The sequence below is a fragment of the Crinia signifera genome, chromosome 5 (genome assembly GCF_055691185.1).
Source record: "Crinia signifera chromosome 5, ASM5569118v1, whole genome shotgun sequence".
In the NCBI taxonomy this organism is placed as follows: domain Eukaryota; kingdom Metazoa; phylum Chordata; class Amphibia; order Anura; family Myobatrachidae; genus Crinia; species Crinia signifera.
In genome coordinates this window covers 107581505-107606012 of record NC_139221.1, presented here as the reverse complement: position 1 = coordinate 107606012, position 24508 = coordinate 107581505, and the positions used below count along the sequence as shown (strand labels likewise).

General features: G+C 46.3%; 1 protein-coding gene across 1 annotated transcript in view; it reads right to left on the bottom strand.

Annotated features, from left to right (window-relative positions):
- Window positions 1-18876, bottom strand: part of LOC146080473 (Y+L amino acid transporter 1-like) — a 40682-nt gene extending 21806 nt beyond the window's left edge. Inside the window, exons 1-3 of the mRNA XM_083187815.1 lie at window positions 18617-18876; window positions 12449-12975; window positions 2494-2638 (exon numbers count right to left, since the gene is read on the bottom strand). Coding sequence (XP_083043941.1) covers window positions 2494-2638; window positions 12449-12893 — 590 coding nt within the window. The 5' untranslated portion in view covers window positions 12894-12975; window positions 18617-18876. The remainder of the gene's footprint in view (window positions 1-2493; window positions 2639-12448; window positions 12976-18616) is intronic.
- Window positions 18877-24508: the final 5632 nt, after the last annotated feature.

Below are 24508 nucleotides of genomic sequence, written 5' to 3'. Positions count from 1 at the left end.
GATTATGGGGCCCTAGGGCAACTGCCCATCAAGCCCTTGCATTAAGATGTCCCTGAATATATACATTGCTGGCCTGTGCCAGCAATGTATATATTACTTGCTAATACGTAATCATTGGTGCCCTGTGGCACCAATAATATATACATTGCTGGCATGTGCCATCAATGTATATATTAATGGATTATTAATAACATTGGTGCCCAGTGGTGCCAGTAATATATACATTGCTGGCATGTGCCATCAATGTATATATTAATGGATTATTAATAACATTGGTGCCCAGTGGTGCCAGTAATATATACATTGCTGACCTGTGCCAGCAATGTATATATTACTGCATTATAAACATTATTGGTGGCCAGTGGTGCCATCAATATACACATTGCTGGCATGTGCCAGCAATGTATATATTAATGGATTATTAATAACATTGGTGCCCAGTGGTGCCAGTAATATATACATTGCTGACCTGTGCCAGCAATGTATATATTACTGCATTATAAACATTATTGGTGGCCAGTGGTGCCATCAATATACACATTGCTGGCATGTGCCAGCAATGTATATATTAATGGATTATTAATAACATTGGTGCCCAGTGGTGCCAGTAATATATACATTGCTGACCTGTGCCAGCAATGTATATATTACTGCATTATAAACATTATTGGTGGCCAGTGGTGCCATCAATATACACATTGCTGGCATGTGCCAGCAATGTATATATTAATGGATTATTAATAACATTGGTGCCCAGTGGTGCCAGTAATATATACATTGCTGACCTGTGCCAGCAATGTATATATTACTGGTTTATTAATAACATTGGTGCCCAGTGGTGCCAGTAATATATACATTGCTGACCTGTGCCAGCAATGTATATATTACTGCATTATAAATATCATTGGTGGCCAGTGGTGGCAGAAATATATACATTGCTGGCATGTGCCAGCAATGTGTATATCACTGCCTTTAACATTGGTGGTCAGCGGAGGAGCAGGGAGGATGCGGCCAGTGGGCTGGGGGCGGGGCGTTCGGCTGGGGGGGCGGGGTGCTCCGACGTGCTGCTGCCTGTGTAGCCTGGAGGAGGGGGAGAGGAGACTGCGCTGCGTGCATACAGTATCTGCAGCCTGTGACCGGACAGCGTGGGAACGAGGAGGGGTGAGTATAAGCAGGGGGAGGGAGCGGGCGGTCAGCTGGGCTGAAAGTCTGTGATCTTTCAGCCCGGCTGCCGTACACATTTAGCGATGATGGCTAAAAAACCAGCCATCATTGCTAGATGTGCTGGTAAAACCAGCAGACTTCCCACCTCGCTAGCGATGATGCGGGAGCGCGCATCATCGCTAGTCGGGGATCTCTGGCCCATACACACTAGGCGATTTTCAGCTGAAAATCGTCAAGTGTGTATGGGCCTTTATTTGTAATCCTTAGTACATTTCAGTGTCTATGATTAGATATCCACTGAATCGGACAAGCAACAATTGTTGCAATAAGTGTGGAGAGACAATTCCTATCAAGTGGTAAAAGAAAAAGATTACATTTGTCTCAATGTTATCACTCTCCACATTGCAACCAATTGGGTGCTGCAGATTCTTTGTGCTGCAATATAAATAAAGGATAATAATCAGATCCAGACACAGCCTGTAAAATGACAGTTATGAGCTGAGTGGCATTTTCCACTTTATTACTCTCCCCCTGTCTGAAAGAAGAAGAAAAAACTATTTGTGGATGTCACAAAATAGTCTGGAAAAAAAAAAAAAAACAGAATATTTAAAAAACATCCTTTCCCCAATAAAGGTCCATCTACCTCTTCCATTATTTCTCTCTCTGTTGATAATATCTCCCTGTCCCAAGTCTGATGGTTGGGTGTAACTGCCCTTTCTTTTTCACATCATTCAGTTCCTCCACCAATCCTGTCATCTAGGCCTCTGCCATATATTTAATTTGCTTCTACTTTATTACTCCAAATGACACAATCTTATATTGTAGATACCTGCCTACCCCAACGCTGCTTAGACACTAATCAATACTTCCAAAACTAGAATTTTATGTGCATATCAACAAATGAAACATAATTCAATATTGTTTCTTTGGCATACATTGTCCTTATAAAGTGACGTAACTTCATACTAGGAACCCATAGACTTCATGTAAAATGCCTCATGTAAGGGATGGCAGGACCTTGTAGGAATTACACTATGAATTCAAATTCAGCAAAATAAAGAAACCAAGATCCAAAGCATTTGGTTGTGTCCTTAACATTGTGCCACTTGACTTTCACAGTGATGATGAAAGTTGTTGGAATGTGTCTGTCCCGCGAAAATCGGGACAGTTGGGAGGTACTGTAAGTAGATTTGCTCTATATTGTTTAATAGACAAGAAAACCCCCTATGCATAGTATTTTAGTTACAGGTAAAACAATTACTTGCATGTAAAAAGTATAATATAATTAGCTGTTTTAAACAATTAGAGGAATATTAGTTACTGGGATACCTCTTTGGGTTTTTCATTTCCTCTGTTACATAATTGATGCAATCCCAGCCAGAAAACGAATACAATGCTGAATAGAAGGCCATAGTTAGTGAGCCTATATTTGTCTCTGAGCCCTTGAATGAGTTTTCCAGATTATACGTTTTACCTGGAAGAGAAATCGTTTGTTATAATAAACCCCACAAAGCTGAAAACTAGTCAACCAACAATGATGATGTATTTTTCCTTTACGTAGCAAATATATTTGTTTTGCATACAGCAAATGTACTGTTAAAGTACCTATGCTTCTTCTTACAAAATACTTTTCTTATTTTATTAGGATACCTTGATGATACTGCATACCTCCCAACTTGTAGGGAGACAAAGTAGGGACACATGGATGCACGCCGGAGGCGCGTTTAAATTTTTTTTGGGGGGGGGGGGGGGGGGGGGGGCTATACGTGCGGCTCCCCACGAGGCCACACCCCTGTTTTGACGCTATGGGGGCATGACCCAGAGGCTCTGTGAGCCTCTAGCCATACCCCCAGCCCATGCGCACAGCGCTTATTCCCCGCTGCTCAGCAGCCGACAGGGGGACTCCCAACAGCACCCCGTCGCCGCGGACCAGGGTTACCTCTGATGATGAATCCGATGTCTGCCGGGGATGTCTGAGTAACACAGTGGAAACAGGTGAATATGAAAAAAACAAAATTCACAATCAGAAAAAAATACCTTCTCCAAAATGCTTGCAGACCCAAGCATTTTGGATAAGGGATACTCAACCTGTCTGGGATTTGATTGATTGAACTCACATTTGGCTTGCTTTTCTGTTAGCAGAAGGGCCTGATATCGTAAGCACACACTAAATGTTTTTGTTTCGTTACTGATTTTCTGCTTGCCCACACTGAATTTGCATTTGTCAAAAGGAGAAGGAGGTAATCAGGATAAACCATAGGAAATATGGAAAGATTATTATGAATACACACACTGCACGGTTTTGTGACCCTTTAGGCAGTATTCAGTGTGAATACTCGGCATGTGCAGCGAATCCTGTTTAGGATTTGCTGCACAGTCGCCATGTTCCGGAGGGCTGGAGCCTTCGCTGCCAGCCCTCGCTGTCACAGTATTCAATGCCGCAGGGGCTCGCTGCCCCTGACGGCGATTCTTGGGAGCCAGGGGATGGCGGCAAGCAGGGAGATAGAAGTGGGGGGGGGGGGCTCCCCGGGACCCAGGGGGGGCTCCCCGGGACCCAGGCAGCACAAGCTGCACCCCAGGAGAGCTAGCAGGGCACGCAGGTAGGGAGCCGCTTGCACTGCTCCCGATCGTGCATATGTAATGATCGGGAGCAGTGAATATATGAATATCTAATGAGCGGCTCTCGGCCCTCTGCTGGCTGTTATGTGTAAAAAAAATTTTTTTACATTTCATTTTATTTAATTTCATTTTACACCAATTTAAAAAAAAAAAAAAAAAAAACCTTTATTTTGAAAATTCACATTCCAGTTCATCATAAAAAGATGCCGATTTGCTACACAGTAACACGCGAAAATCACTTAGAAAGCAATTCGCCATCTGATCATTGAAAACACTCACGGCGAATCACATTGAAAAACCCATTGAAAAACCACAGCGAATTGCGGAGACTATCAGACGGTGAATTGTCCGTCATTCACTGTTCGCTGTCGGCGAATATTGCACGTTGAATAGGGTGATTCACTTTTTCAGTAAAAAGATTGGTACTCTTTACCTAGAAGGGCGCCCGCGATTTTGATCTTGGGCATCGTAAGGGAAAAAAATCGCGTCGGTCGCATCGCATGCGACCAAAAAATCGCATGCAATGCGACCGACGCGATTACCGCGATTTCCCATAGGGAACAATGTTAAATGTCCCAATTGACCCGATTTTCCATAGGGAACAATGTTAAATGGCCCACAAAGGCTAAATAGGCACCCTGAAGTGTGAAATGGCCCCCCCAATTGTTAACGCCACCCCACGATCAACGTCAACCCGAAGCGTGGCGAGCGGCGGCGGTACGCGTCCTCCGACCTTTTCATACCCCCACTATCCACGTCGGCGTGGAGTTGAGAATAGAAAGTGTGGCGAGCGCAGCGAGCCACCGAGCCCGAAGCGTGGCGAGCGCAGCGAGGCTTTGCAGGTGTCTGCGTCCCCTCGCGGGGCTCGCTGTGCTCGCCACGCTTCGGGCTCGGTGGCTCGCTGCGCTCGCCACACTTTCTATTCTCAACTCCACGCCGACGTGGATAGTGGGGGTATAAAAAGGTCGTAGGACGCGTACCGCCGCCCCTCGCGGGCACGCTGCGCTCGCCACTCTTCGGGTTGACGTTGATCTTGGGGTGGCATTAACAATTGGGGGGGCCATTTCACACTTCAGGGTGGCTATTTGGCCTCTGTGGGCCTTTTAACATTGTTCCCTATGGAAAATCGGGTCAATTGGGACATTTAACATTGTTCCCTATGGGAAATCGCGGTAATCGCGTCGGTCGCATCGCATACGATTTTTTGGTATATGCGATGCCCGCAATGGGCGCCCTTCTAGGTAAAGAGTACCAAAAGATTCACCTTAGAGCATGAAAATAGCACACATTCACCATAGAACATGGCGAATCAGCCTCATTGTGGGGTATTCAATGCCGCAGCGAGCGGCCGGCGAGGGGGTTAAACAGCGAGGATTGCTGAAAACCAGCGATCCTCGCTGTTTAACCCCCGCGCCGGCCGCTCGCTCTATTCAACGTACTGGGGAAATCCTCGCCGTCACAGGACGGCGAGAATTCCCCAAAACAGCGAGACCCGCGGCTACTGCAGAAAACTCGCTGTTTTTAGCCGCGGGTCTCGCTGATTCTGGAGCCGCATCTGCCAATTCTCCCTCGCTCAAAAAACGGAGAGAGGGGGAATTGGCGGATGCGGAGGCTGTGTTGAATACTGTCAGGGTGAGTGGTGACAGCGAGCAGGAAGCTCTGCTCGCTGTCACCACTCGCAAACAGCATTGAATACCTGCCATTGAATACTGCCCTTTGACTGATATTTTCTGGCAAGTCTGACTGATCAAGTAATTGACACTGGACTCATACCTAAGCTGCTAAGCACCACACAATAACACAGGCCAATTGCCTTCTTATTGGCAAATTGTCCCAATAAGTGTTTCTGAGGACAAATTGACTCTTTTCTTTTGTTATATCATGCTCCTATTTTAATAGGTGTATGCATACTTTGGTCATGTATTGGCACACCTTATTGTCTTTATCAACAGCCAAGTGTAATCAGAGGATTCTAGGACAGAAGCTGCCCACACAGTGCTGTAGGTTTCTTGTCGGCCCTTCCTAAATAATTTGTTTGGTTTTGGGTACTTGTTTCCTATCTGGGCGCCCAGGTTTTCTACGTACGGCACCGTAATGAAATCGGATCGCATCGCATCGGATTCGGTACTCGATGATGTACGATGGCATACGATGCTATCCGATCCGATTTCATTTTAAATCGGATCGCATCGCATGCGGTGACGCGAATAACCCCGATTTTTACATTGGAATCAATGTTAAATGGTCCCTGAGACCCGATTTTACATTGATTTCAATGTAATAACCCCGCAAACCCACGATTTGTATAGGAACCCCCCCCCCTGATGGTTTAAAATGCGCCTCCATTGTTAACGCCACCCCAGTATTGACGTCAACCCGAAGCGTGGCGAGCGCAGCGAGCCCCGCGAGGGGCGGCGGTACGCGTCCTCCGACTTTTTCATACCCCCACTATCCACGTCGGCGTGGAGTTGAGAATAGAATAGTGTGGCGAGCGCAGCGAGCCACCGAGCCCGAAGCGTGGCGAGCGCAGCGAGCCCCGCGAGGGGACGCGGATACCTGTGAAGCCCGCGAGGGGACACGGATACCTGTGAAGTATCCGCGTCCGCTCGCCACGCTTCGGGCTCGGTGGCTCGCTGCGCTCGCCACACTTTCTATTCTCAACTCCACGCCGACGTGGATAGTGGGGGTATGAAAAAGTCGGAGGACGCGTACCGCTGCGCTCGCCACGCTTCGGGTTGACGTCAATACTGGGGTGGCGTTAACAATGGAGGCGCATTTTAAACCATCAGGGGGGGGTTTCCTATATATCCTATGGGCCAACCATAAAAGCGGGAACGAAATCGGATCGCATCGCATCGTTCTATATCGTGTATGTGCATTTGTGGTATCCGATGCGATGCGATCCGATTTTTATACGGAGAATAGCATGGTGCGCAATTAACGTAGCGGGCGCCCAGATAGGAAACAAGTACCTGGTTTTGTCACTGGCGGGACAAAAGCCATTTTACTGGTTATTTCCCCTGTCCTCTCTGGGCCTAAGGGTGGTGATTGGCGCTCTTGTAATAAAAACTTCACCCTAATTATTGGCACAAAAGTAAAGTAGATATTTAATTCATTTTGTAATATATTTATTTTAAAGATGCCGTTTACTTCTAGCCTACGGGTGGGATTGAGAGATGAGAGATGCCTCTGATGAAGGACTACTGACAGTCCGAAAGCGCTCAGGCACAGGAGACTGCTTACATTGGATGTCCAGAGAACGCCTATTGGTGAGACCAGACGGGGAAACACACGGACAGTAACCGGGACTGAACGAGTGTCCCCTTTATTACATCACCTGGAACTCTACCTTGGAACTCTGGCTTCCCCTGGATACCATATTGTTATGGTGATATGCGTTTTTATTACTTTTTAATTGTGAGTGCATTTTATGAATAAATATATGTGTGGTTTAAAAACGTTATTGCACTATTTGTTTGCATTTGGAGTTCTTTGCAGTGGGATCGTGAAAGATTCCAGGAATTGAAAAATATCTGAATTCCATATGGATGGAATGATATGCCTATTTAAGTGAAGGCACATGTGAGTGTGAACTTGACTGAATAAATAAAAATTCCATCCGATACAGACAGTATTGCACTATTTTTGTTTCTCTAAAAGTTCTTTCAGGATAAGGACAAAGAAACAAAAAGAAAATTGAAATTCTTGGGAGGAAAGTGCTTTTTATCATTCTCACACTGGCCCTTATTCAGAATCGTGCGGTACGGCCCGCGTGCGGCCGTACCGCCGATGTTTTTTGTCTGCACATGCGCAGAGGTCATTCTGCGCATGTGCAGCCCCCTTCGCCGCAGACGGATTTCGTCCGCCGCAAAGGGGGCGGATAGGGGCGTGAGGGGCTTCAGCCCCTCATTTCCCTATGTGTACGCCCCGCGTTTCATGGGCGTTCCCATGCAAACGCGGGGCGTATGCATGGTAATGAGGGCATGACGCCCTCATTACCATGACATGGGGGCGGAAAGCTGACGTCGCCGGATGTCAGCTTTCAGCCCCCTTACAAGCTCCCACACGGACGATTGTCCGTGTGGTCTGAGCTTGCGGGAGCTGCCGCGGCGTGCGGGCCTGCCTTCGATGGTCGTCGACCATCGAAGGCAGGGGGCAGCTCCCACCATGGTGGAGGCGTAGCCTCCACCATTTTTGAGCGGATCGCCAGCCGTCCGTGTATGGACGGCCGTGGCGATCCGTCTGGTGGGCGGCCCTTGGTTTGTGCGGTCGGAGCCCCGTGTGCGGCTCTGACCGCACCAACCAGAATAAGGGCCACTGTTTGATTAACTATTGGGTGGCGCTTAATTTTAGAACACATTGTAAAACGATTTTGTGAATATTTTTTGGTGAAAGTTCCTGGTGTTTTGAAAAAGCTGCAACCTATAAGTGAAGCGCAATAAGTAGACAAAATCCCCTTTCCTATAAGTCGGAAGAATAGAGCCCAGATTGAATAGGTAGAATGACATTCAACCTAACAATGTCGTAAAAGGGCGCTATTTCCAGCCAGCGAAAATAGTGTCCAGGACTGACTACCCCCCATAGGCTTAATTCATAATACAGCAAATCTTTGGCTCTGAACATAGGCCTATTTCTAAAGCTAGAAGCTACCAAGAGCTTAATGGAAACACATGTTGCAAACATTTTTAACAGAGCTATTAACAATGCTTCTATTAAGCTCCATTGAAGAGGACAGGATGTAAGGTATGCATTAATATTAATGATATGGCCGCATGGCTGTTGAGACCTCCAGCAGTTGTGTGCATGTGCGTGTTTCCACAAGAGGGGGTCTTACTCCACTCTCTCATTAACCCATTGAGTGCCAGGGAATTTGTCAAAATAGTTGTGAAAATTGCCAAGCCAACCTTATTTATTAACCCTTTGAATGCCAACATTGCTGTGAGAGATCCTCAAAATATCTCTTAAAAATGCCAGCATGCTCACAGTGACTGTATACAAACACCATAGGTAATAAAATAAGACTCTGCATTAATAAAGAGATAAAGAGGTAACAGGTAAGTACCCTGAATCTTTTTGCACTGTTAACTGTAGTGCAATGTAGCTCATGGTAATTCCCTGCCATACTTAACTGGAGGGGTCCTGATTTGATTTATTAGCATGGCAGTACAGAAAGCAGTGGTTTTGAGTACAGAATGGGGCTGAGAATGAGGACTCCAGATGCTAGCCCTGTCTACAGAGGAAAGGATGGAGTAGTCAGTCAGACAGACAGGCTAAAAACTCTGTCACTCTGCATGCAATTTGTGGGGACAATTTCCTCAAAGATATCACTGATAAGATGGCACTGACCTTAAGTATAGGTATGCTGGGGAGGAGGGGGGGCTGCGGCCCTGGGCCCCTACAGCAGCGTAGCTTAGGTAAGTAGTATTTGCCTCCCCCCTTCTTGGTGCCACTGTGCATCTATAGGGGTTTTGGTAACAGTATGTCAGGGAGAAATTATTATTACTAGAGTTATTCTTGTTTCTTTTGGGAGAAGTAGGAGCCTGAGAATTGCATCATTATTTTGCCGTCTGCGCTTAAACAATGCTTGGATCATAGCCCTGAGCTGTCAATTCAGTGGGTTCTACTCTTTAGTATGCATCCAGATAGAATGTGAGGGTTTTACTTGTTACTGATGACATAAAGTAATACAAGAGGACTCATTACTTACCCTAACACAGTCTGACAATCCCAGCAATGATAATGATGACCAATGCAAAGACTTTGGCAAATGTTGCCAGCACTTGGAGGAAGGCTCCCCATTTCACTTTCGCACAATTCACCACAGTTAAAAATGCTGTAATTTGAAGTAATTCGATTAGTGTCCATATTTCAGAAAAAAAGAATATTTGGAAGCACAGTTATCAATTTGATAGCATCAATTACCAGACTCAGGGACACATTTAGGGGTCTATTTATTAAGCAAGTGGTGCTTGAAAATTTATTAGACTTTCGGAATTTTCTATAATTCTGCTGCCATTTGGCCTAAAGCTATTTTAGATTTATCTACTCAAGTCCCAAAAGTAGATAAAGAGAACTAAATCAAATAAATGAGACCCAAAATTTTGTAATGCTCATTTTTTTTATTCAGAAGAATGATCCAATATCACATATCTATGAGTGGAAAATGAGTGTAAAAAGTACAGGGGTGGATTGGTAATGAAATCCGGCCCGGGAAACAACTGGAAGCAACCCGGGGGGTGGGTGGGTGGGTGTGTTTGTTACTGCTACTGCCTGGGGTGTGTGTGTGTTACCGCTACTGCCCGGGAGTGTGTGTTTGTTACCGCTACTGCCCGGGGGTGGGGGTGGTGGTAACGCTACTGCCGGGGGTGGAAACGCTACTGACCATGGGGGGAGAGGCGCTCCACACAGGTTCCGTGATCCATCCGTGCTGCAGCTGCTTCCGACGTCACCGAACAGCGACCAGCAGCCGCATCCTGGTCACAAAGGGCAGCACAGCCCTAATCAAATATGGCCACCGCATATATTCCCCGCAGGATGACGCCAGCACCGGCCCTGGTAGAACAGCTTTTTGGTTTCAACGAAACCTGTTATATTTGGTGAAAAGAAAACACTGCTTTCCTACCTAAAAACCACATACCATCTATGAAACACAGTGGGAGTGGTGGATTAATGGTCATTTATGAGATACTAAATTTTGTATTATACCAGAATATTTTAAAGGAAAAGGTCAGGACAGCTGTCCAAGAGCTGCCTCTCAATCTCAAAAGAACATGGGTCATGCAGCAAGACAACCACCCAAAGCACACAAGTCATTCAAGCAAAGAATGATTACAGAAGAATACATTTAAAGTGTTGGAATGGCCAAGTCAAATTCCTGACCTTAATCCAATCAAAATGGCGAGGAAGGACTTGAAATGAGCAGTTCAAGGGAGGAAACCCACCAAACATAACAAAGTCAAAGCTGTTTTGTATGGCATAATGGGGTAAAATCCCTCCATGCCGATGTTCAGGAATAATCAACAATTATAGTTAATGTAGATGCATTTATTGCTGCACAAGAGGCTCAAAACACATACTGAAAGCAAAGGTTGACATACTTTTTCCATTCACAGATATGTGATATTAGATTATGTTCCTCAATACTAAAACGAGCAGGTCTAATTGTTTTGTCTCATTTGTTTTATTTGGTTCTGTTTAACTACTTTTAGGACTAAGGTCGTTTTTGGCCATTTTTCAGCACAAATATAGAAAAGGGTTCATAAACTTTCAAGCACCACTCTATAAACTTCTTTATGCCTATGGGGACTTTGTTGTAGGAGAGGGATCCCGCAGCACACAGAAGCTGACACTGGGTGCATGTGCATTGTCAGTTTCTCAGGAGTCCCAGAAATATGGCCTGATTTTGGTGCGCACATGCAACTAATCTGCACTGTACATGAGCAGCAAATGATTTTTGATTGCACAGAGTATTTATTTGAAAATTGAATGTAAGCTACTTTGTGGAGGTAATCGGATGAGGGCTCAAAAATCACAGGCACGTAGAGTCCATTTTCTGACCGCCGGCGCTGCAGGAGCTTCAAACAGTGATCCTCTGGGATTGGGAAATGGGGAGTGGCAAGGTGTTGTATCAGCAGGAAGGGGTGGCGGTGATAGTGACAGTAATGGTGGCAGAGGAGCATGTGTAACCAGTGGTGGAACTTGTGTGTGGTTGGCCCAGGTGCAAAAAAATAATTTGGGCCCCCCTCCTCTACTCCAAACCAAGTTCACAATATGCCATACAGCCTGATAATGCTGCAGAGAGCCATCGTAGGGACAGAGCTGTAAAGTTAGTGGCACCTTCATTTGGCTAGCAGGATGCCTAGTGTGGCAACCTGCAGACTACAAAACCTCATATTTCCTCTACAGCACATAACGAGGATGCTTGGGGCAGACAAGTAATTCCTTGCACTGGTGAACCTGCTGCCTCATTGTCATAGCTCCCAACTTTTTTCAGTCTCAAATTGGGACCAGCCACGCTGAAGGCATGAAAAAGGTGTGGAGCTACCGGATGATTGGGCATTTCTGGTAGAGGGGGACACTCATTTCCCTATACTCCCTCCCTCCCTGCACTGAACCCCCCTCCTCTGCGGGACATTGCCACCACAGGAGGGACAGCGGGACTCCATATAGAGGGACTGTCCCACTGTAATCGGGACAGCTAGGAGGTATGCATTGTGCCATGAAGATGTCAGTTTTTAGGGGCGGAGCCAACAGTACAGAGTATCACCCTATTACACCTCTTCTTATCAACAGCTGCTGAAAATTGCTTAGGGGCAGATTTATTAAGCTTGGTGAAGTGATTAAGTGTCTGTTTTTTATCACCGTCCAATCAGCTCCTACCTTTCATTTTTCAAACCAAGCCTGTAACTTCACAGGTAGGAGCTGATTGGCCGGTGATAAAAACCAGACACTTTATCACTTCACTGAGCTTAATAAATCTGCCCCTTACTTCTTGTATGTGAGAAGAGTAATAGTAGAAGAAACTAATTATAACACACAGTCCAGTACCATATGCCGACTTATATGAACAAGAAGATGCTTTCTTACTAAGCACCATAGTGACATAATGCATGCATTTTATGTATAATGCAGTTTCAGGAAATGAAGAGAACTTTCAGATACTCACCCACACAAACAACAGAGAGCAGCAATACTGCTGACTGAGGTAGAGAACATGTTGGGAAAAATGACTCCATTATGTACTGAGAAAATGTCACTGCCAGAATAGCCTGACTGGCAGGATTGATAATCAGAATGTTGGTCCATAGGTTTAAAAAAGCCAAAAACCCTCCAAATGATTCCTTTATATAAATGTAGCTGGCACCTGATTTTGTGATTGTCGTTCCCAGTTCAGCGTAGCAGAGAGCTCCAATTACTGAGAATATTCCTCCTAGTGCCCAGATGATGAGCGATAATCCATAAGAGCCGCTGTACATCAGAACTCCCTTTGGGGAAACAAATATTCCTGCACCAATAGTATTCCCAATAACTAGGCTTACGCCATGCAGAAGGGAGATTTCTTTCTTCAGTTCTACTGAGTTGTTGGGAATATCTTCTGTGGACGTTTTCATTTTAATTTGTGTGTTTTTACAAAGAATACAAAGACTTCAGACTACAGATATAGAATAAGTGAAGCCCCGGAAAAGGAGAATGCTAAAATAGAAACATAAAAAAATGCAATTATTAAGTATTTGTATAAAAGTAAATCATCCACTTGACAATTTATAGATTATTACTATAAATTTACCTTTTGGCTGCTGTCTCACCATCCATATCAGCAGTCAGCACTTACTGTGAGGGTACTGTGGGGAAAGAGGGGTACGCTACTGCATTCTGTCCTCCAAATAGGCTTCATGCCATAACCAAGATGGCCACTAAGATTACAACTGAGCATGTGCATCTTGTCTTTACTGTGCAGAGCATGCCATCCTAATCTAGGTCCTCAAGGCACACCAAAAGAACAGGTTTTAGTGATATCCATGCTTAAGCACAGGTGACAAATAGTATCTCAGTTATTTTGATTTAACCATCTTAAAACCTGCTCTGTTAGTGTGTCTTGAGACTGAGATTGTGAATGCCAGAGGTAGAGAGCTGTTCCAGCATCCCTGCACCATTACTTGTTTGCATCATACACTCTCCATCTGGTGAGCAACATGAAAATTCATTCTACTCAAGCACTACTGTATCATCACTGTGCATGTAACAGTGAGTACGGATAAACCCGCTATATCTCAATAAACCAACGCCACTGGTTAAATAACTGGGTTGTTCAGAGTGAGTTATCCACTGGTGTCTGCATGTATAACTGCAATATCAACACTTACACACACATATCATTTTCAACGATAAAAAAAATAAATGAGTATAATTACATCACTCAGTATTAGGGCCCCTTGTAAACTGGGAGTTGTAGGTGACTGTAATGTCACATGTCTATTATAAAGATGCAGAATTAGCATAGCTGAACAAGAGGTGAAGATTCTAGAAGCTACAAGAGACATTCTCGATACACAGATTGGGCACACTAGCATATAATTATGCCACAACTTAGAGACTGACATATTATTATTTGCATAGGCTTGTTCTCTAGTGATAATGAAGAAAAGAACTGTGGATAAATATAAAACCCCCATTTATAAATTACTAAGAAGGCATACAGTTCAATTGTTCAATATACTCTGAAATTGAAGTATGGAATAAATAAAGAATTAAGATTGAAAAGAAAAAATCATAGAATCATTTTGACTTTTTCAAAGTAGCCTCATTAGGCAGGTATAACTGCTGTTTTATATTGAGACATTTGTTCTTCAATATAAATCAAATATTGTTCGGGTGGTTCTTTCCAATAATGTTCTACAAGTTCCCACAAAGCTGTTGCACTTGTAGGTTGCTTTGCTTTCAATCTTCTATCCAGTTCATTCCAAACCAACTTGATGGAGGCTTGAGTCTGGAGACTGTGCTGCCTTTTATAGGATTTTAAGACTATTGTCTTTATACACGGATAATATTGACATACTGTAGCCTGTCTGAATGTTCTGGGGCAATATCTTCGTGTAGGATGGACCCTTGACCATCTAGGTACAGAATACAGTGTACTACTGCATGACACTTCAAATGGCTGTGGTAGCAACCAATCTGCAAGATGCCGACTTGGGATTTAGCAAAAGAGCCACAATCCATCATGCTCCTTCCTCCATGTTTGATCGTTGGTTTCAGTAGGATTTATTTACAGTGTTCCTTCTTTGTGCCATGTTTAAGTCTAAAATGTAAAAGGGCAATGCTTGTTTGGGTGACAATATGCAATCCTTTCGGTTGAATGTACTGTATGCCCCTATAATCTGCTTCACTGGTTGCCAGGGGGTGTCTGCGCATGTGCAGTCAGCACTGACCCCCCGCCGATCCTGCTGACCACACCGCACAGCTTCAATGGGCTACCGCCATCTTAGAATGGCGCTAGCCTGGGGACCTGATGTGATGATGCCTGATAATGATACACTGGGCAGCATTGCATCCCCCATAGAAATCTATAGGGGATGCGGCTGGCAACGGGACAGGAGGGTTTCACAACAGGGATCAAAGAATCCTGCTGCGGCATGGTACTTAATATTTCCCCCAAAAAATGGGTTTTCGGGCAGCTAGCTGCAAATATTTAATAGTAACTGGGCCCCATAATGAGAAAAAATCAGGAAAAAAACCTACACAATGAACTACAGGTGTAACATGTTTATTTATAGGTCCATAAGACCTTTCTCCAGTCTTCAGAAGTCCCTCTGACGGTGCTTCATGGCCAAGGAAAACATCTCCTTTATTGCTGCAGCACAATTTATAACCCATTACTTGTGCCCTGAAAAGGCCCTTTTACATTTTTATCATAATTGTGGGTGTACGCCACCCATCCATTGGCTTCCACTGTGAGGAAGACAGTACACTTCTATTGCCATAGAGGAGTAGGACTGGACTGGCCTCAGGTAAGGGATACATGCTGGGGACCGTGTAATTCGTTCCCACTGATCTGGAATTGTTTTTTTTTTTTTTAAGTGTGCAGATGCAGCTCTGTGCAGCAGGAGGTGAGGGGAGTGGCCTGCCTACTAGCCTTGCAAGAGTTGCTCTGCATTGGGGGTGCTCTTGGTCCTGTCACTGCCACCGCTGCCCTTGGTCACCTGCAGTCCCGCTTCTCCTGTTCTTAACACTGCGGCTCGCTCTCCTCCTTGCTGCTGCCGGATCCCCACAGGGCATCCACGTGTGGCACACCCTGCTCTCCTCCTGGCCACAGCTGGATAAACGCTGGGGGGGCATCCATGTGTGTATCACTGTGCAGATGCAGAGACAGGAGCTCTGAAAGCCCGCCACTGCGATTTGCTGTGCCGGGTTGCAGGACTGCGCATGTACTGACCTCACTGCATAGGGGTCACTTCCAGGGAGGGTCTCAGTGTAACCCTCTGTCCATCCGGCAGAGTCTAGCCCATACATTACTAAACTATCGCTTTCTGAGATGGCGGTAGCTGCCGGGACAAAATCTGACCGCCTGGCAGAGTCTAGCCCATACACTATAATGAACTACCGCTTTTCTGAGATGGCGGTAGCTGCGGGGCCAAAATCTGTCTGGCTGGCATATACTACAATGAACTACCGGTTTACTGAGATGGCGTTAGCTGCGGGGGCCAAAATCTGGAATGTTTCGTAAATTGGGCAGCATAACATTCCCTATTAAAACCTATGGGGGGGGATGTGGCTACATGCGGGACTGGAGGAATTGCAACAGACATCAGAGATACCTGCTGTGGTCACTTCTACTTACATTCTGGGGAAACGTAATGTTTGTGGCTTACCCTAAAAAATGGGGGTGTTCAAGGAATTAGTCGCAAGTATTGAATGAAAAATTAGCCCCTGTGTCTGGGTAGAAAGTTGTTGGATAGGTCAGAAAGCAGAGAACATTATCAGGATAATTATGTTATGAAGTCACCATATGGAGCATTCGATTATCGCTGAATTAGTCTCATGCATGTGTTGAGTGAAAGAGTAGGGTGAAGATTAGCAGCAAGATTGGTGGTGGCAAAGGGAGAATTTATTATGTGTTTGCTGCTTTCTTTTTATTAATACAGAATTGTCCTCTCACCCATACTCAGACACAGCAGGGGGAATCATTTAAGCAAATTTTGGAGTAATGGTATCCTGCGCATACACCTTTGGCCACCTTCCAATTGTCACAGAAAGGTCTCCCCAGACCTTTTAGTGGAAAAGTGGTAGTGGGTTGGTGTGAGAATATATCAGGCGCCAAGGTAAAATCTTGAACATTTATTAAACAAGTAAAAGGTACAAAACAAAACAATGAGGTAGATTCTTACCCCTGCAGGTAGTCCGGAAGTGTGCCCTGCCTGGCTCCAAAGGATTTGTGCACGGGGTAGTCCCAACAGGTAGATGGTCAGGTCACGCCCAACGCGTTTCGAGCATCACAAGTGCTCTTCTTCCTGACCATCTACCCTTTGGGACTACCCCGTGCACAAATCTTTTGGAGCCAGGCAGGGCCACTACCGGACTGCTCCCTGCCATTTTTCCATCCTTGCTGGCTCCAAATACCTGCAGGGGTAAGAATCTACCTCATTGTTTTATTTTGTATCTTTTGCTTGTTTAATACATTTTCATGATTTTACCTTGGCGCCTGATATACCGTATTCTCACACCTACCCACCACCACAGTAGAGGGAATATTAAGACCAAAAGATACATACTAAAGGCCAGTAAACAGTAGACGACCTGCGCGACCATTAATATTGTTAACAATATTGGTGGTTTCGGGGGTGGACGATATTGTGCGTACACACTGAACGATATTGTTCAGTGATGTCAGTGGCACTTTGCTGTCACTCTCCTTGTTCTTGCTGTCACTCTCCCTGTTGGTATATCCTTGCTGTCACTCTCCTTGTTGGTATGGCCTTGCTGTCACATTCCTTATCCCTGAATTTTGGCTCATACCTTGTGGCATAATGTGTAAGGGGCACTGGTACTAGATAGTAAAAGGGGTCCTACTATTGTGGTGCATAATTAGTATACAGGGTATTTGGTGTGCTACATGACACTTAAGGACATACCCCTTGTGAGTGGCTACCAGGGGCGTAACTAAGTTTTTAGCGCCCCCCCGCCGGATGGTTTTTCGGCGCCCCCCCTCCCCCCTCGAACACCCCCGCCGCCGCCGCCCGCCCGCCACCCCCCCACCTAACCTGACCCCCCCTTCTTACACTTACCTGTCCCCGCAGTCTGCATCTCGTCCGGCTCTCTGCCGGGACCTGCCTGACGTCACGGTCCCGGCCGGCTCCTGCTGCTGCAATGAAAACTGACTCTTAGAAAATGGCTGCCCCCATACTGCAGACAGAAAACTGTCTTCAGTATGGGGGCAGCCATTTTATAATAGTCAGTTTTCATTGCAGCAGGAGCCGGCCGGGACCGTGACGTCAGGCAGGTCCCGGCAGAGAGCCGGGCGAGACGAAGACCACAGGTAACTATACCTCTGCAGCCCCCCGGCGGCGCCCCCAATTTCTCTGCGCCCCCCCGCCACCGCGGGGGCTGCGGAGGTATAGTTACGCCACTGGTGGCTACACCCCCTCTTTAGTAGCAGGCACGCACATAACTACAGCCATCACTTTCAATACCCACAATTAAAAATGTCCACTTCGACAGCTGCATATATAGTATGTACCCTAACTACAGTATTTGAATGAAGTGTTTCTTTAGGTTGGATTAATTTGGAGTAAGGATAGAAGGTACGTATTACCCATGTTTTATGCACCATACTGTAGGTAAGGGGTACAAAGCCAGAAGGGTTCAGTGGGATTGATATGGAGAAAATTACACAGGGAAGGCAGACAATTAGGCACATAGGGGGTTATTCTAGTTCATTCTTTCTGACAAAATCCTTCTTAGATGGACAAAACCATGTGCACTGCGGGTGGGGAAGATGTAACTTGTGCAGAGAGAATTAGATTTGGGTGGGGTTTTTCTTCAAAGTGAGATCTATATTGCAGTGTAAAATAAAGCAGTCAGTATTTTCCCTGCACAGAAACAAAATAACTCACCCAAATCTAATTCTATCTGCACATGTTACATCTGCCCCCCTGCAGTGCACATGGTTTTGTCCATCTAAGAAAGATTTTGTCAGAAAGAATGAACTAGAATAACCCATAGAGAGAGACATTAAAGTAGATATGTAGGAAAGAGCAGATAAGAGAAGTTTAGTTTAAATATTCATGCTTTAAAAATATGAGACTTTAGCATAAGAGATCAAGCACCTTATACTTACTGTCACTGAAACAGGTGGATCAGCAGAGACTGAGAGAAGTCTAGTACAGATAGAAGTACTGGGCTACTGGTCAGCGGAATTGATTACATATCTAGTTACTGACCCCAATATGTGTAGTGCATGATCAGTGCTTGACCTTGCATCACCAACCTTTGTCCTGTCAATGAGCTGAATGTTGCAAAATACAAAGTGACACAATGTAAATGCACGTTGTATGTGAATGCTCGAAAATGTAGGTAAAGGGTTATAACAGAAGTGGAAATTAGGTACTTGTTTCCTAGCACGGCCACAACGATCATGATCGTAGGCATCGTGAGGAAAAATCGGGGGCATCGCGGCCATCGCATGCACTAAAAAATCGGGTGCGATGGTACAGACGCGATGCCCGCGATTTCCCCAAAGGGAACAATGTTAAATGCCTCAATTTAGCCGCGATGCCCCCGATTTCCCATAGGAATCAATGTTAAATGGCTCAATTTACCCAAATCATCATAGGGAACAATGGTAAATGGGCCAGAAAACCCAAAAAACACCCCTGAACAGTGAAATGTCCCCCCAAAAGTAGTTGACGCCACCCCACGGTCAATGCGAACCCGAAGCCTGGCGAGCGCAGCGAGCCTGCGAGGGGCGGCGGAACGTGTCCTCCGACCTTTTCATACCCCCACTATCCACGTCGGTGTGGAGTTGAGAATAGAATAGTATGGCGAGCGCAGCGAGCCACCGAGCCCGAAGCGTGGCGAGCGCAGCGATCCCTGCGAGGGGACGCGGATACCTGTGAAGCCCGCGAAGGTACGCGTTTACCTGTGAAGGTATCCGCGGCCGCTCGCCACGCTTCGGGCTCGGTGTTTTCCTGCGCTCGCCACACTATTCTTTTCTCAACTCCACACCGACGTGGATAGTGGGGGTATGAAAAGGTCGGAGGACGCGTACCGACGCCCCTCGCGGGCTCGCTGCGCTCGCCACGCTTCGGGTTCGCGTTGATCGTGGGGTGGCGTCAACTACTTTTGTGGGGACATTTCACTGTTCAGGGGTGTTTTGGGGGGTTTCTGGCCCATTTACCATTGTTCCCTATGATGATTTTGTGAAATTGAGGCATTTAACATTGTTTCCTATGGGAAATCAGGGGGCATCGCGGCTAAATTGAGGCATTTAACATTGTTCCCTATGGGGAAATCGGGGGCATCGCGTCTGGACCATTTAAGCCTTTTTTAGCCGCATACGACGCGACCGACGCGATTTTGACTTTTTTTAATGCATTTCAATGGGAAAATTGGGGGCATCGCGTCGGTCGCGTCGCAGACCACTAAAAATGACACCCGATGGCCGCGATTGTGGCCGTGCTAGGAAACAAGTACCGGAAATTACAATATGGTTTGGATCATTAGCTGATTGTTTTCAGAACAACCTTGGGCTTCAGAGATATATGCAGGGCGGACTGGCCATCTGGCTCTTCTGGCAAATGCCAGAAGGGCCGATGGCCTTGTGGGCCAATTTTGTGCTGCCAGTTTGCATAAGATTCAGCAGCAGCACTGAGGTGACTGCCCCCTGGGCGTCACTGTATTCAGTGCCACTGCGCGTCATTTGCATATGACATCCATTAGCGTGCGCAGGAGACCAGCTGCATGTGTGGAGTCTCCTCCTTCTGGGATGCTTCACCCTCCCGCCCTGATTGACATAGACACCTTGTGTGGACCGCCATGCGTTTGATGTCCCACCAGGAAGAAGGCAGCGCATGCGTTTGATGTTCCGCCAGGAAGGAGGCAGCGGAGGAGTGCTGCTGACCGAGGGAAACGGCTCAGCCTGATCTCCAGCACCGCGGTATAACTACAGCCACAATATTAAAACAGCCTACTGTCGGGCCCCACCTGCCACCCCTCATGGGAGCCTGGAGCCGCACACACCACCATGAGCCAGGCCCCGCCTGCCATCCCTCGTGGGAGCCAGGGGCCACACACACTACAGCGAGCCAGCCAGGACAGGGTGACATTTAAAGTATTTGGGTCGCGCTGATCTGCCTTTCAGTGGACTGCTGCCTTGACATGAAGTTGGAGCCAGCCAGCCAGACAGCGGCATGCTCCTTCCCTCCTCCCCAGCTATAGCACCTCTTCGTTTTGCATGCCTTTAACCTCTATGACTAGGCTTGGCGGTGTCTCACAGGACCAAAGACAGGGATACTTAGCCGGTGCGAGTTGCCCTGGTATGAATTGCTAGGCAGCTGCAATGATATGTGGAAAGCCAGCAGTAGCAGCGCACCCTGCCTTGGCTGTCTGCAGCTCCTCTACACTGCCGCATCCTGCCCCTGCTAAGAACAAGGAGAGAACTCAGCAGTGAACGTCCCAGCACAGAGGAACAACTACCAGCCTACTATTTAGATGAAAAAAGTAGGTTAATAGTGTGTGTGGCATCATGAACTAAGCATACAGTATATACGTTGGTGTAAAATTGTTGGGGGTGAGGATGCTAGGCATATATGTAATGTATATAAGGGGTATGTGTGTGCAGCAAATAGGCATAAGTATATAAGGGAGGTGATAGTCATAAATTAAATAGTGTGTCTATGTGTGGAGGAGGTATATATATATATATATACATATACTGTATATATATATATATATATATATATATATATATACACACTGTCCCCTCTCTCTCCTTCCTCCTCTCTTCCTTCTCACTCACTATCCCCTATCACCCCCCCTTTCCATTCCCCCTCCCCCCCCCACTGTCCCCTCTCTCTTTCCCCTCTATGACATTTCTTCTCTTTTCCCCTTCTCAATAACTTTTTTCTCTCTCCCCCTCTATATACCTCCCTGTCATATACCTGCTGAGCCCAGTGTAATGCCTCCTTTTTGTGATGCCAGGCCTCCTTTCCATTAGGCCATACCCCTTTGCGCTGCACGGCTTCGCCACACAAGGGTCCCGTCTGCTGCAAGTGGGCCTGTGTGCTCAAAATGCCAGGGCTGATTTCTGGTCCCAGTCCGGCCCTTTATATATGCAACCATAGGTGCCGATTCTGTGGGTGCTTGAGGGCCCGAGCACCCATGGAAATCGATGAGCACCCACCCGCTCAGCAGCGGCCCACCCGCCCATGTCCCACTGCACTACCCCCTCCCTCGTCGCTGGCGCAGGTACTGTGTGGGCATTTATGTACCTGCACTGTGTGGGCATTTATGCATTTGGCACTGTGGGGGAGATTTTTGTACCTGCACTGTGGGGGCATTTATGTATTTGGCACTGTTGCCATAATTTGAATATTGGAGGCAACTGTGCTGCATAATATACATCAGTATTATTTTTTGGCCATGCCCCTTTCCCATGATGCCACTCCCCTATATTTTTGGCTTGAGCACCCACCAGCAAAAACATAAATCGGCACCTATGTATGTAATATAGATGTCCCTCGCATCAGAGAGATTTTCAGCATTGCGTGTGTGTCAAGGTGCTACTGTGATCCCACTCACAATGAGGATTTCATCACAAAGTGATTGACAGGAAATTGTGTAAAATGTATATTATATACAGTAGAGGCCACTCAAATTGTGGCTCCATTGTGGTGTGATACGCATGCAGCAACGCGTGCGGCCACTGGCATGCGTCTCTATTGTACTCACACCCATAAGCGCCTGCATGCTTGTTGCCAAGGCATTCTTGCTTGTTGCCAGTGGCTACAGTATATGCTTGTTGCCAGTAGTTACAGGTGTTTCATGTTCTTTGCCAGGGGTTACATGGCAACCTTTGCTTTGCTTGTTGCCAGGGGTTTACATGCTCTTTGCTAGGGAGTAGGTGTTCACAGCGCGCCAGTGTTCCCTGGAATCCAGCACTTCCAGGTAGAGCTGTACGCACTGCGCTTCCCTGAGAGATGCAAGAGGTCAAGTAGGATTTCTAGCATCTGTCTCATGCAAGGCAGCAGCCGTATTTGGTGGGCCATATTCAAGCAGATTCTATGTGGCCAGACCATATGGAAATGCTGATAAAATTCCTGCGCAACCCCAGCACTGGATCCATCTCTTCCTCCCAGTGCTTGGGATGCCGTGGCATTTTTACGCAGCTGGTTCGCTCACAATTCAATGGCTTGCTCCACTTCTCTTTTATTTATGGGCTTTTTCCTTCCTCTTAATAAACACTGTGCATGTTCCCACCTTGCCGTGCTGCCCAAGAGCATTCTGGGATGCACAGTTTCTGACAGCCGTGACTCCTGTTCCTTCTGTAGTGGAAGCTATAGTGAATCTAGATTTTACCAAATCCCATAGCAAAACAGCAAAACCATTGTCAGTATAAGGTTTCCTGCATTCAAAACATTCTCAGAAGTAACCAAGGAGAATGTAGAGTGACATGAGTACATACAGTGTCATCAGGGGTGAAGCAAGGGCAGTACCATGTGATACAATGTACAGATGTAGCACCGCTCATTCAGTGCTGGGGCTCGCCAGACCACCCCCACTGGCGAGCAGACGCTACATCTGACTGGGATTCGCAAGCGTTCCACAGTTTCCTGTTGGCAGGGGACGGGAAACCTGGTAATCTCCACTTCAGGGAGACGGGCAGGGTTAGGGGGGGAGCGGGGAGGTGGGGAACGCATTGGAGACTGGCGGTGGGAACCCGGGGGAGCTCCATTGTAAGGGGAAGCACGCCCGTCTCATGCATGCACGCTTCCTTCCGGCGGCTGTCGGGGGCTGGCTACTGGTGAATCTACTGCCAGCCCCTGCCTGAATGAAGGGCGCTCCATCTGTAGTCCACCTATTCCCGGACATTGTATAGTCCAGGGACGCCACCCCTCCAGACGCCAGTCTTTATTGCTGGACTGTCCGGAGTAATCCCGTACAGGTGGTAACCTAGTTATATACATTTTTCAGCATTGGGTGGTGCACAGGGGGCCTTACACACTTTCGCTATGGGGCCTGCTACTGTATGATTGATTGGTCAGAGAGAGGGAGTAGAAGCCAGGGCTGCTGTGCACTGACAGTGTTCATATTTAGTGTGTTTTGCTATGGAGAACTACATCTCCCAGCATGTACAGCCTGCTGGGGATGTTAGATACCAAAGATTGCTATCTCTGCCCATCAGGGCCAGTGTACGGATTCACAGGCAAAATTTAGACCTCCTGCCCCCCCCCCAAACCCCCCCCCATTCAAACACCACAGCCACTAATTCCCCCCACCAGCTACTCAGGTAAAAATGTCTTTGTTCTGTCAGCCCCCCGACATGAATTTTCTAGTCTCCTATCCGGGCTTCTTCGGGAGAGGAGGGAAAAAAGTAGGCAGGTACAAGTGAGGCAGATTCTTGTACCCTATGTAGCTGACTAATGGTTAGAGCAGGCCCTGCTGCCCAACTCTGGAACAATGATCCCGAACCCACTAGCATTACTGAATATGTGTGTGTTCTTTAAATACAGCTGAGTGGAAAGAATTGTCACAGTTTTACAAGTTTATTTTCTGTTTCTATAAGTAGCCTTTTTAAATACAGACACTAGATGGAGCCTGTGCTTGCTGTTTAACAGAACATTTATACACATCTAAGGTACAATGACCAGCCGCATAAAAATACAAATGTTCATAATGTATATGCAAATGTTCATAATGTAAATGGATACTGTATTTTATATGCATAAAACAGTCAAGGCTTTTAATTCCCACTAAATATACCTGGCACAATAGATGTATTATAGAAATGATAGAATAACATGTATAATAGCGTTTTTGAGACACCTTCTGTAACTAATCTAATAGAAAATCGAATCTAACATCAGATATAAAGCAAATATAAGCGTGTGTACAGGGCTTGACACTGAATAACACACACATTGAACAAAAACCTGTATACATATACTGTATATATCCCAAACTTATTTGTGTTATTAAAGTGAGGTGTGTTGCCCACCCAGGATTTATATGA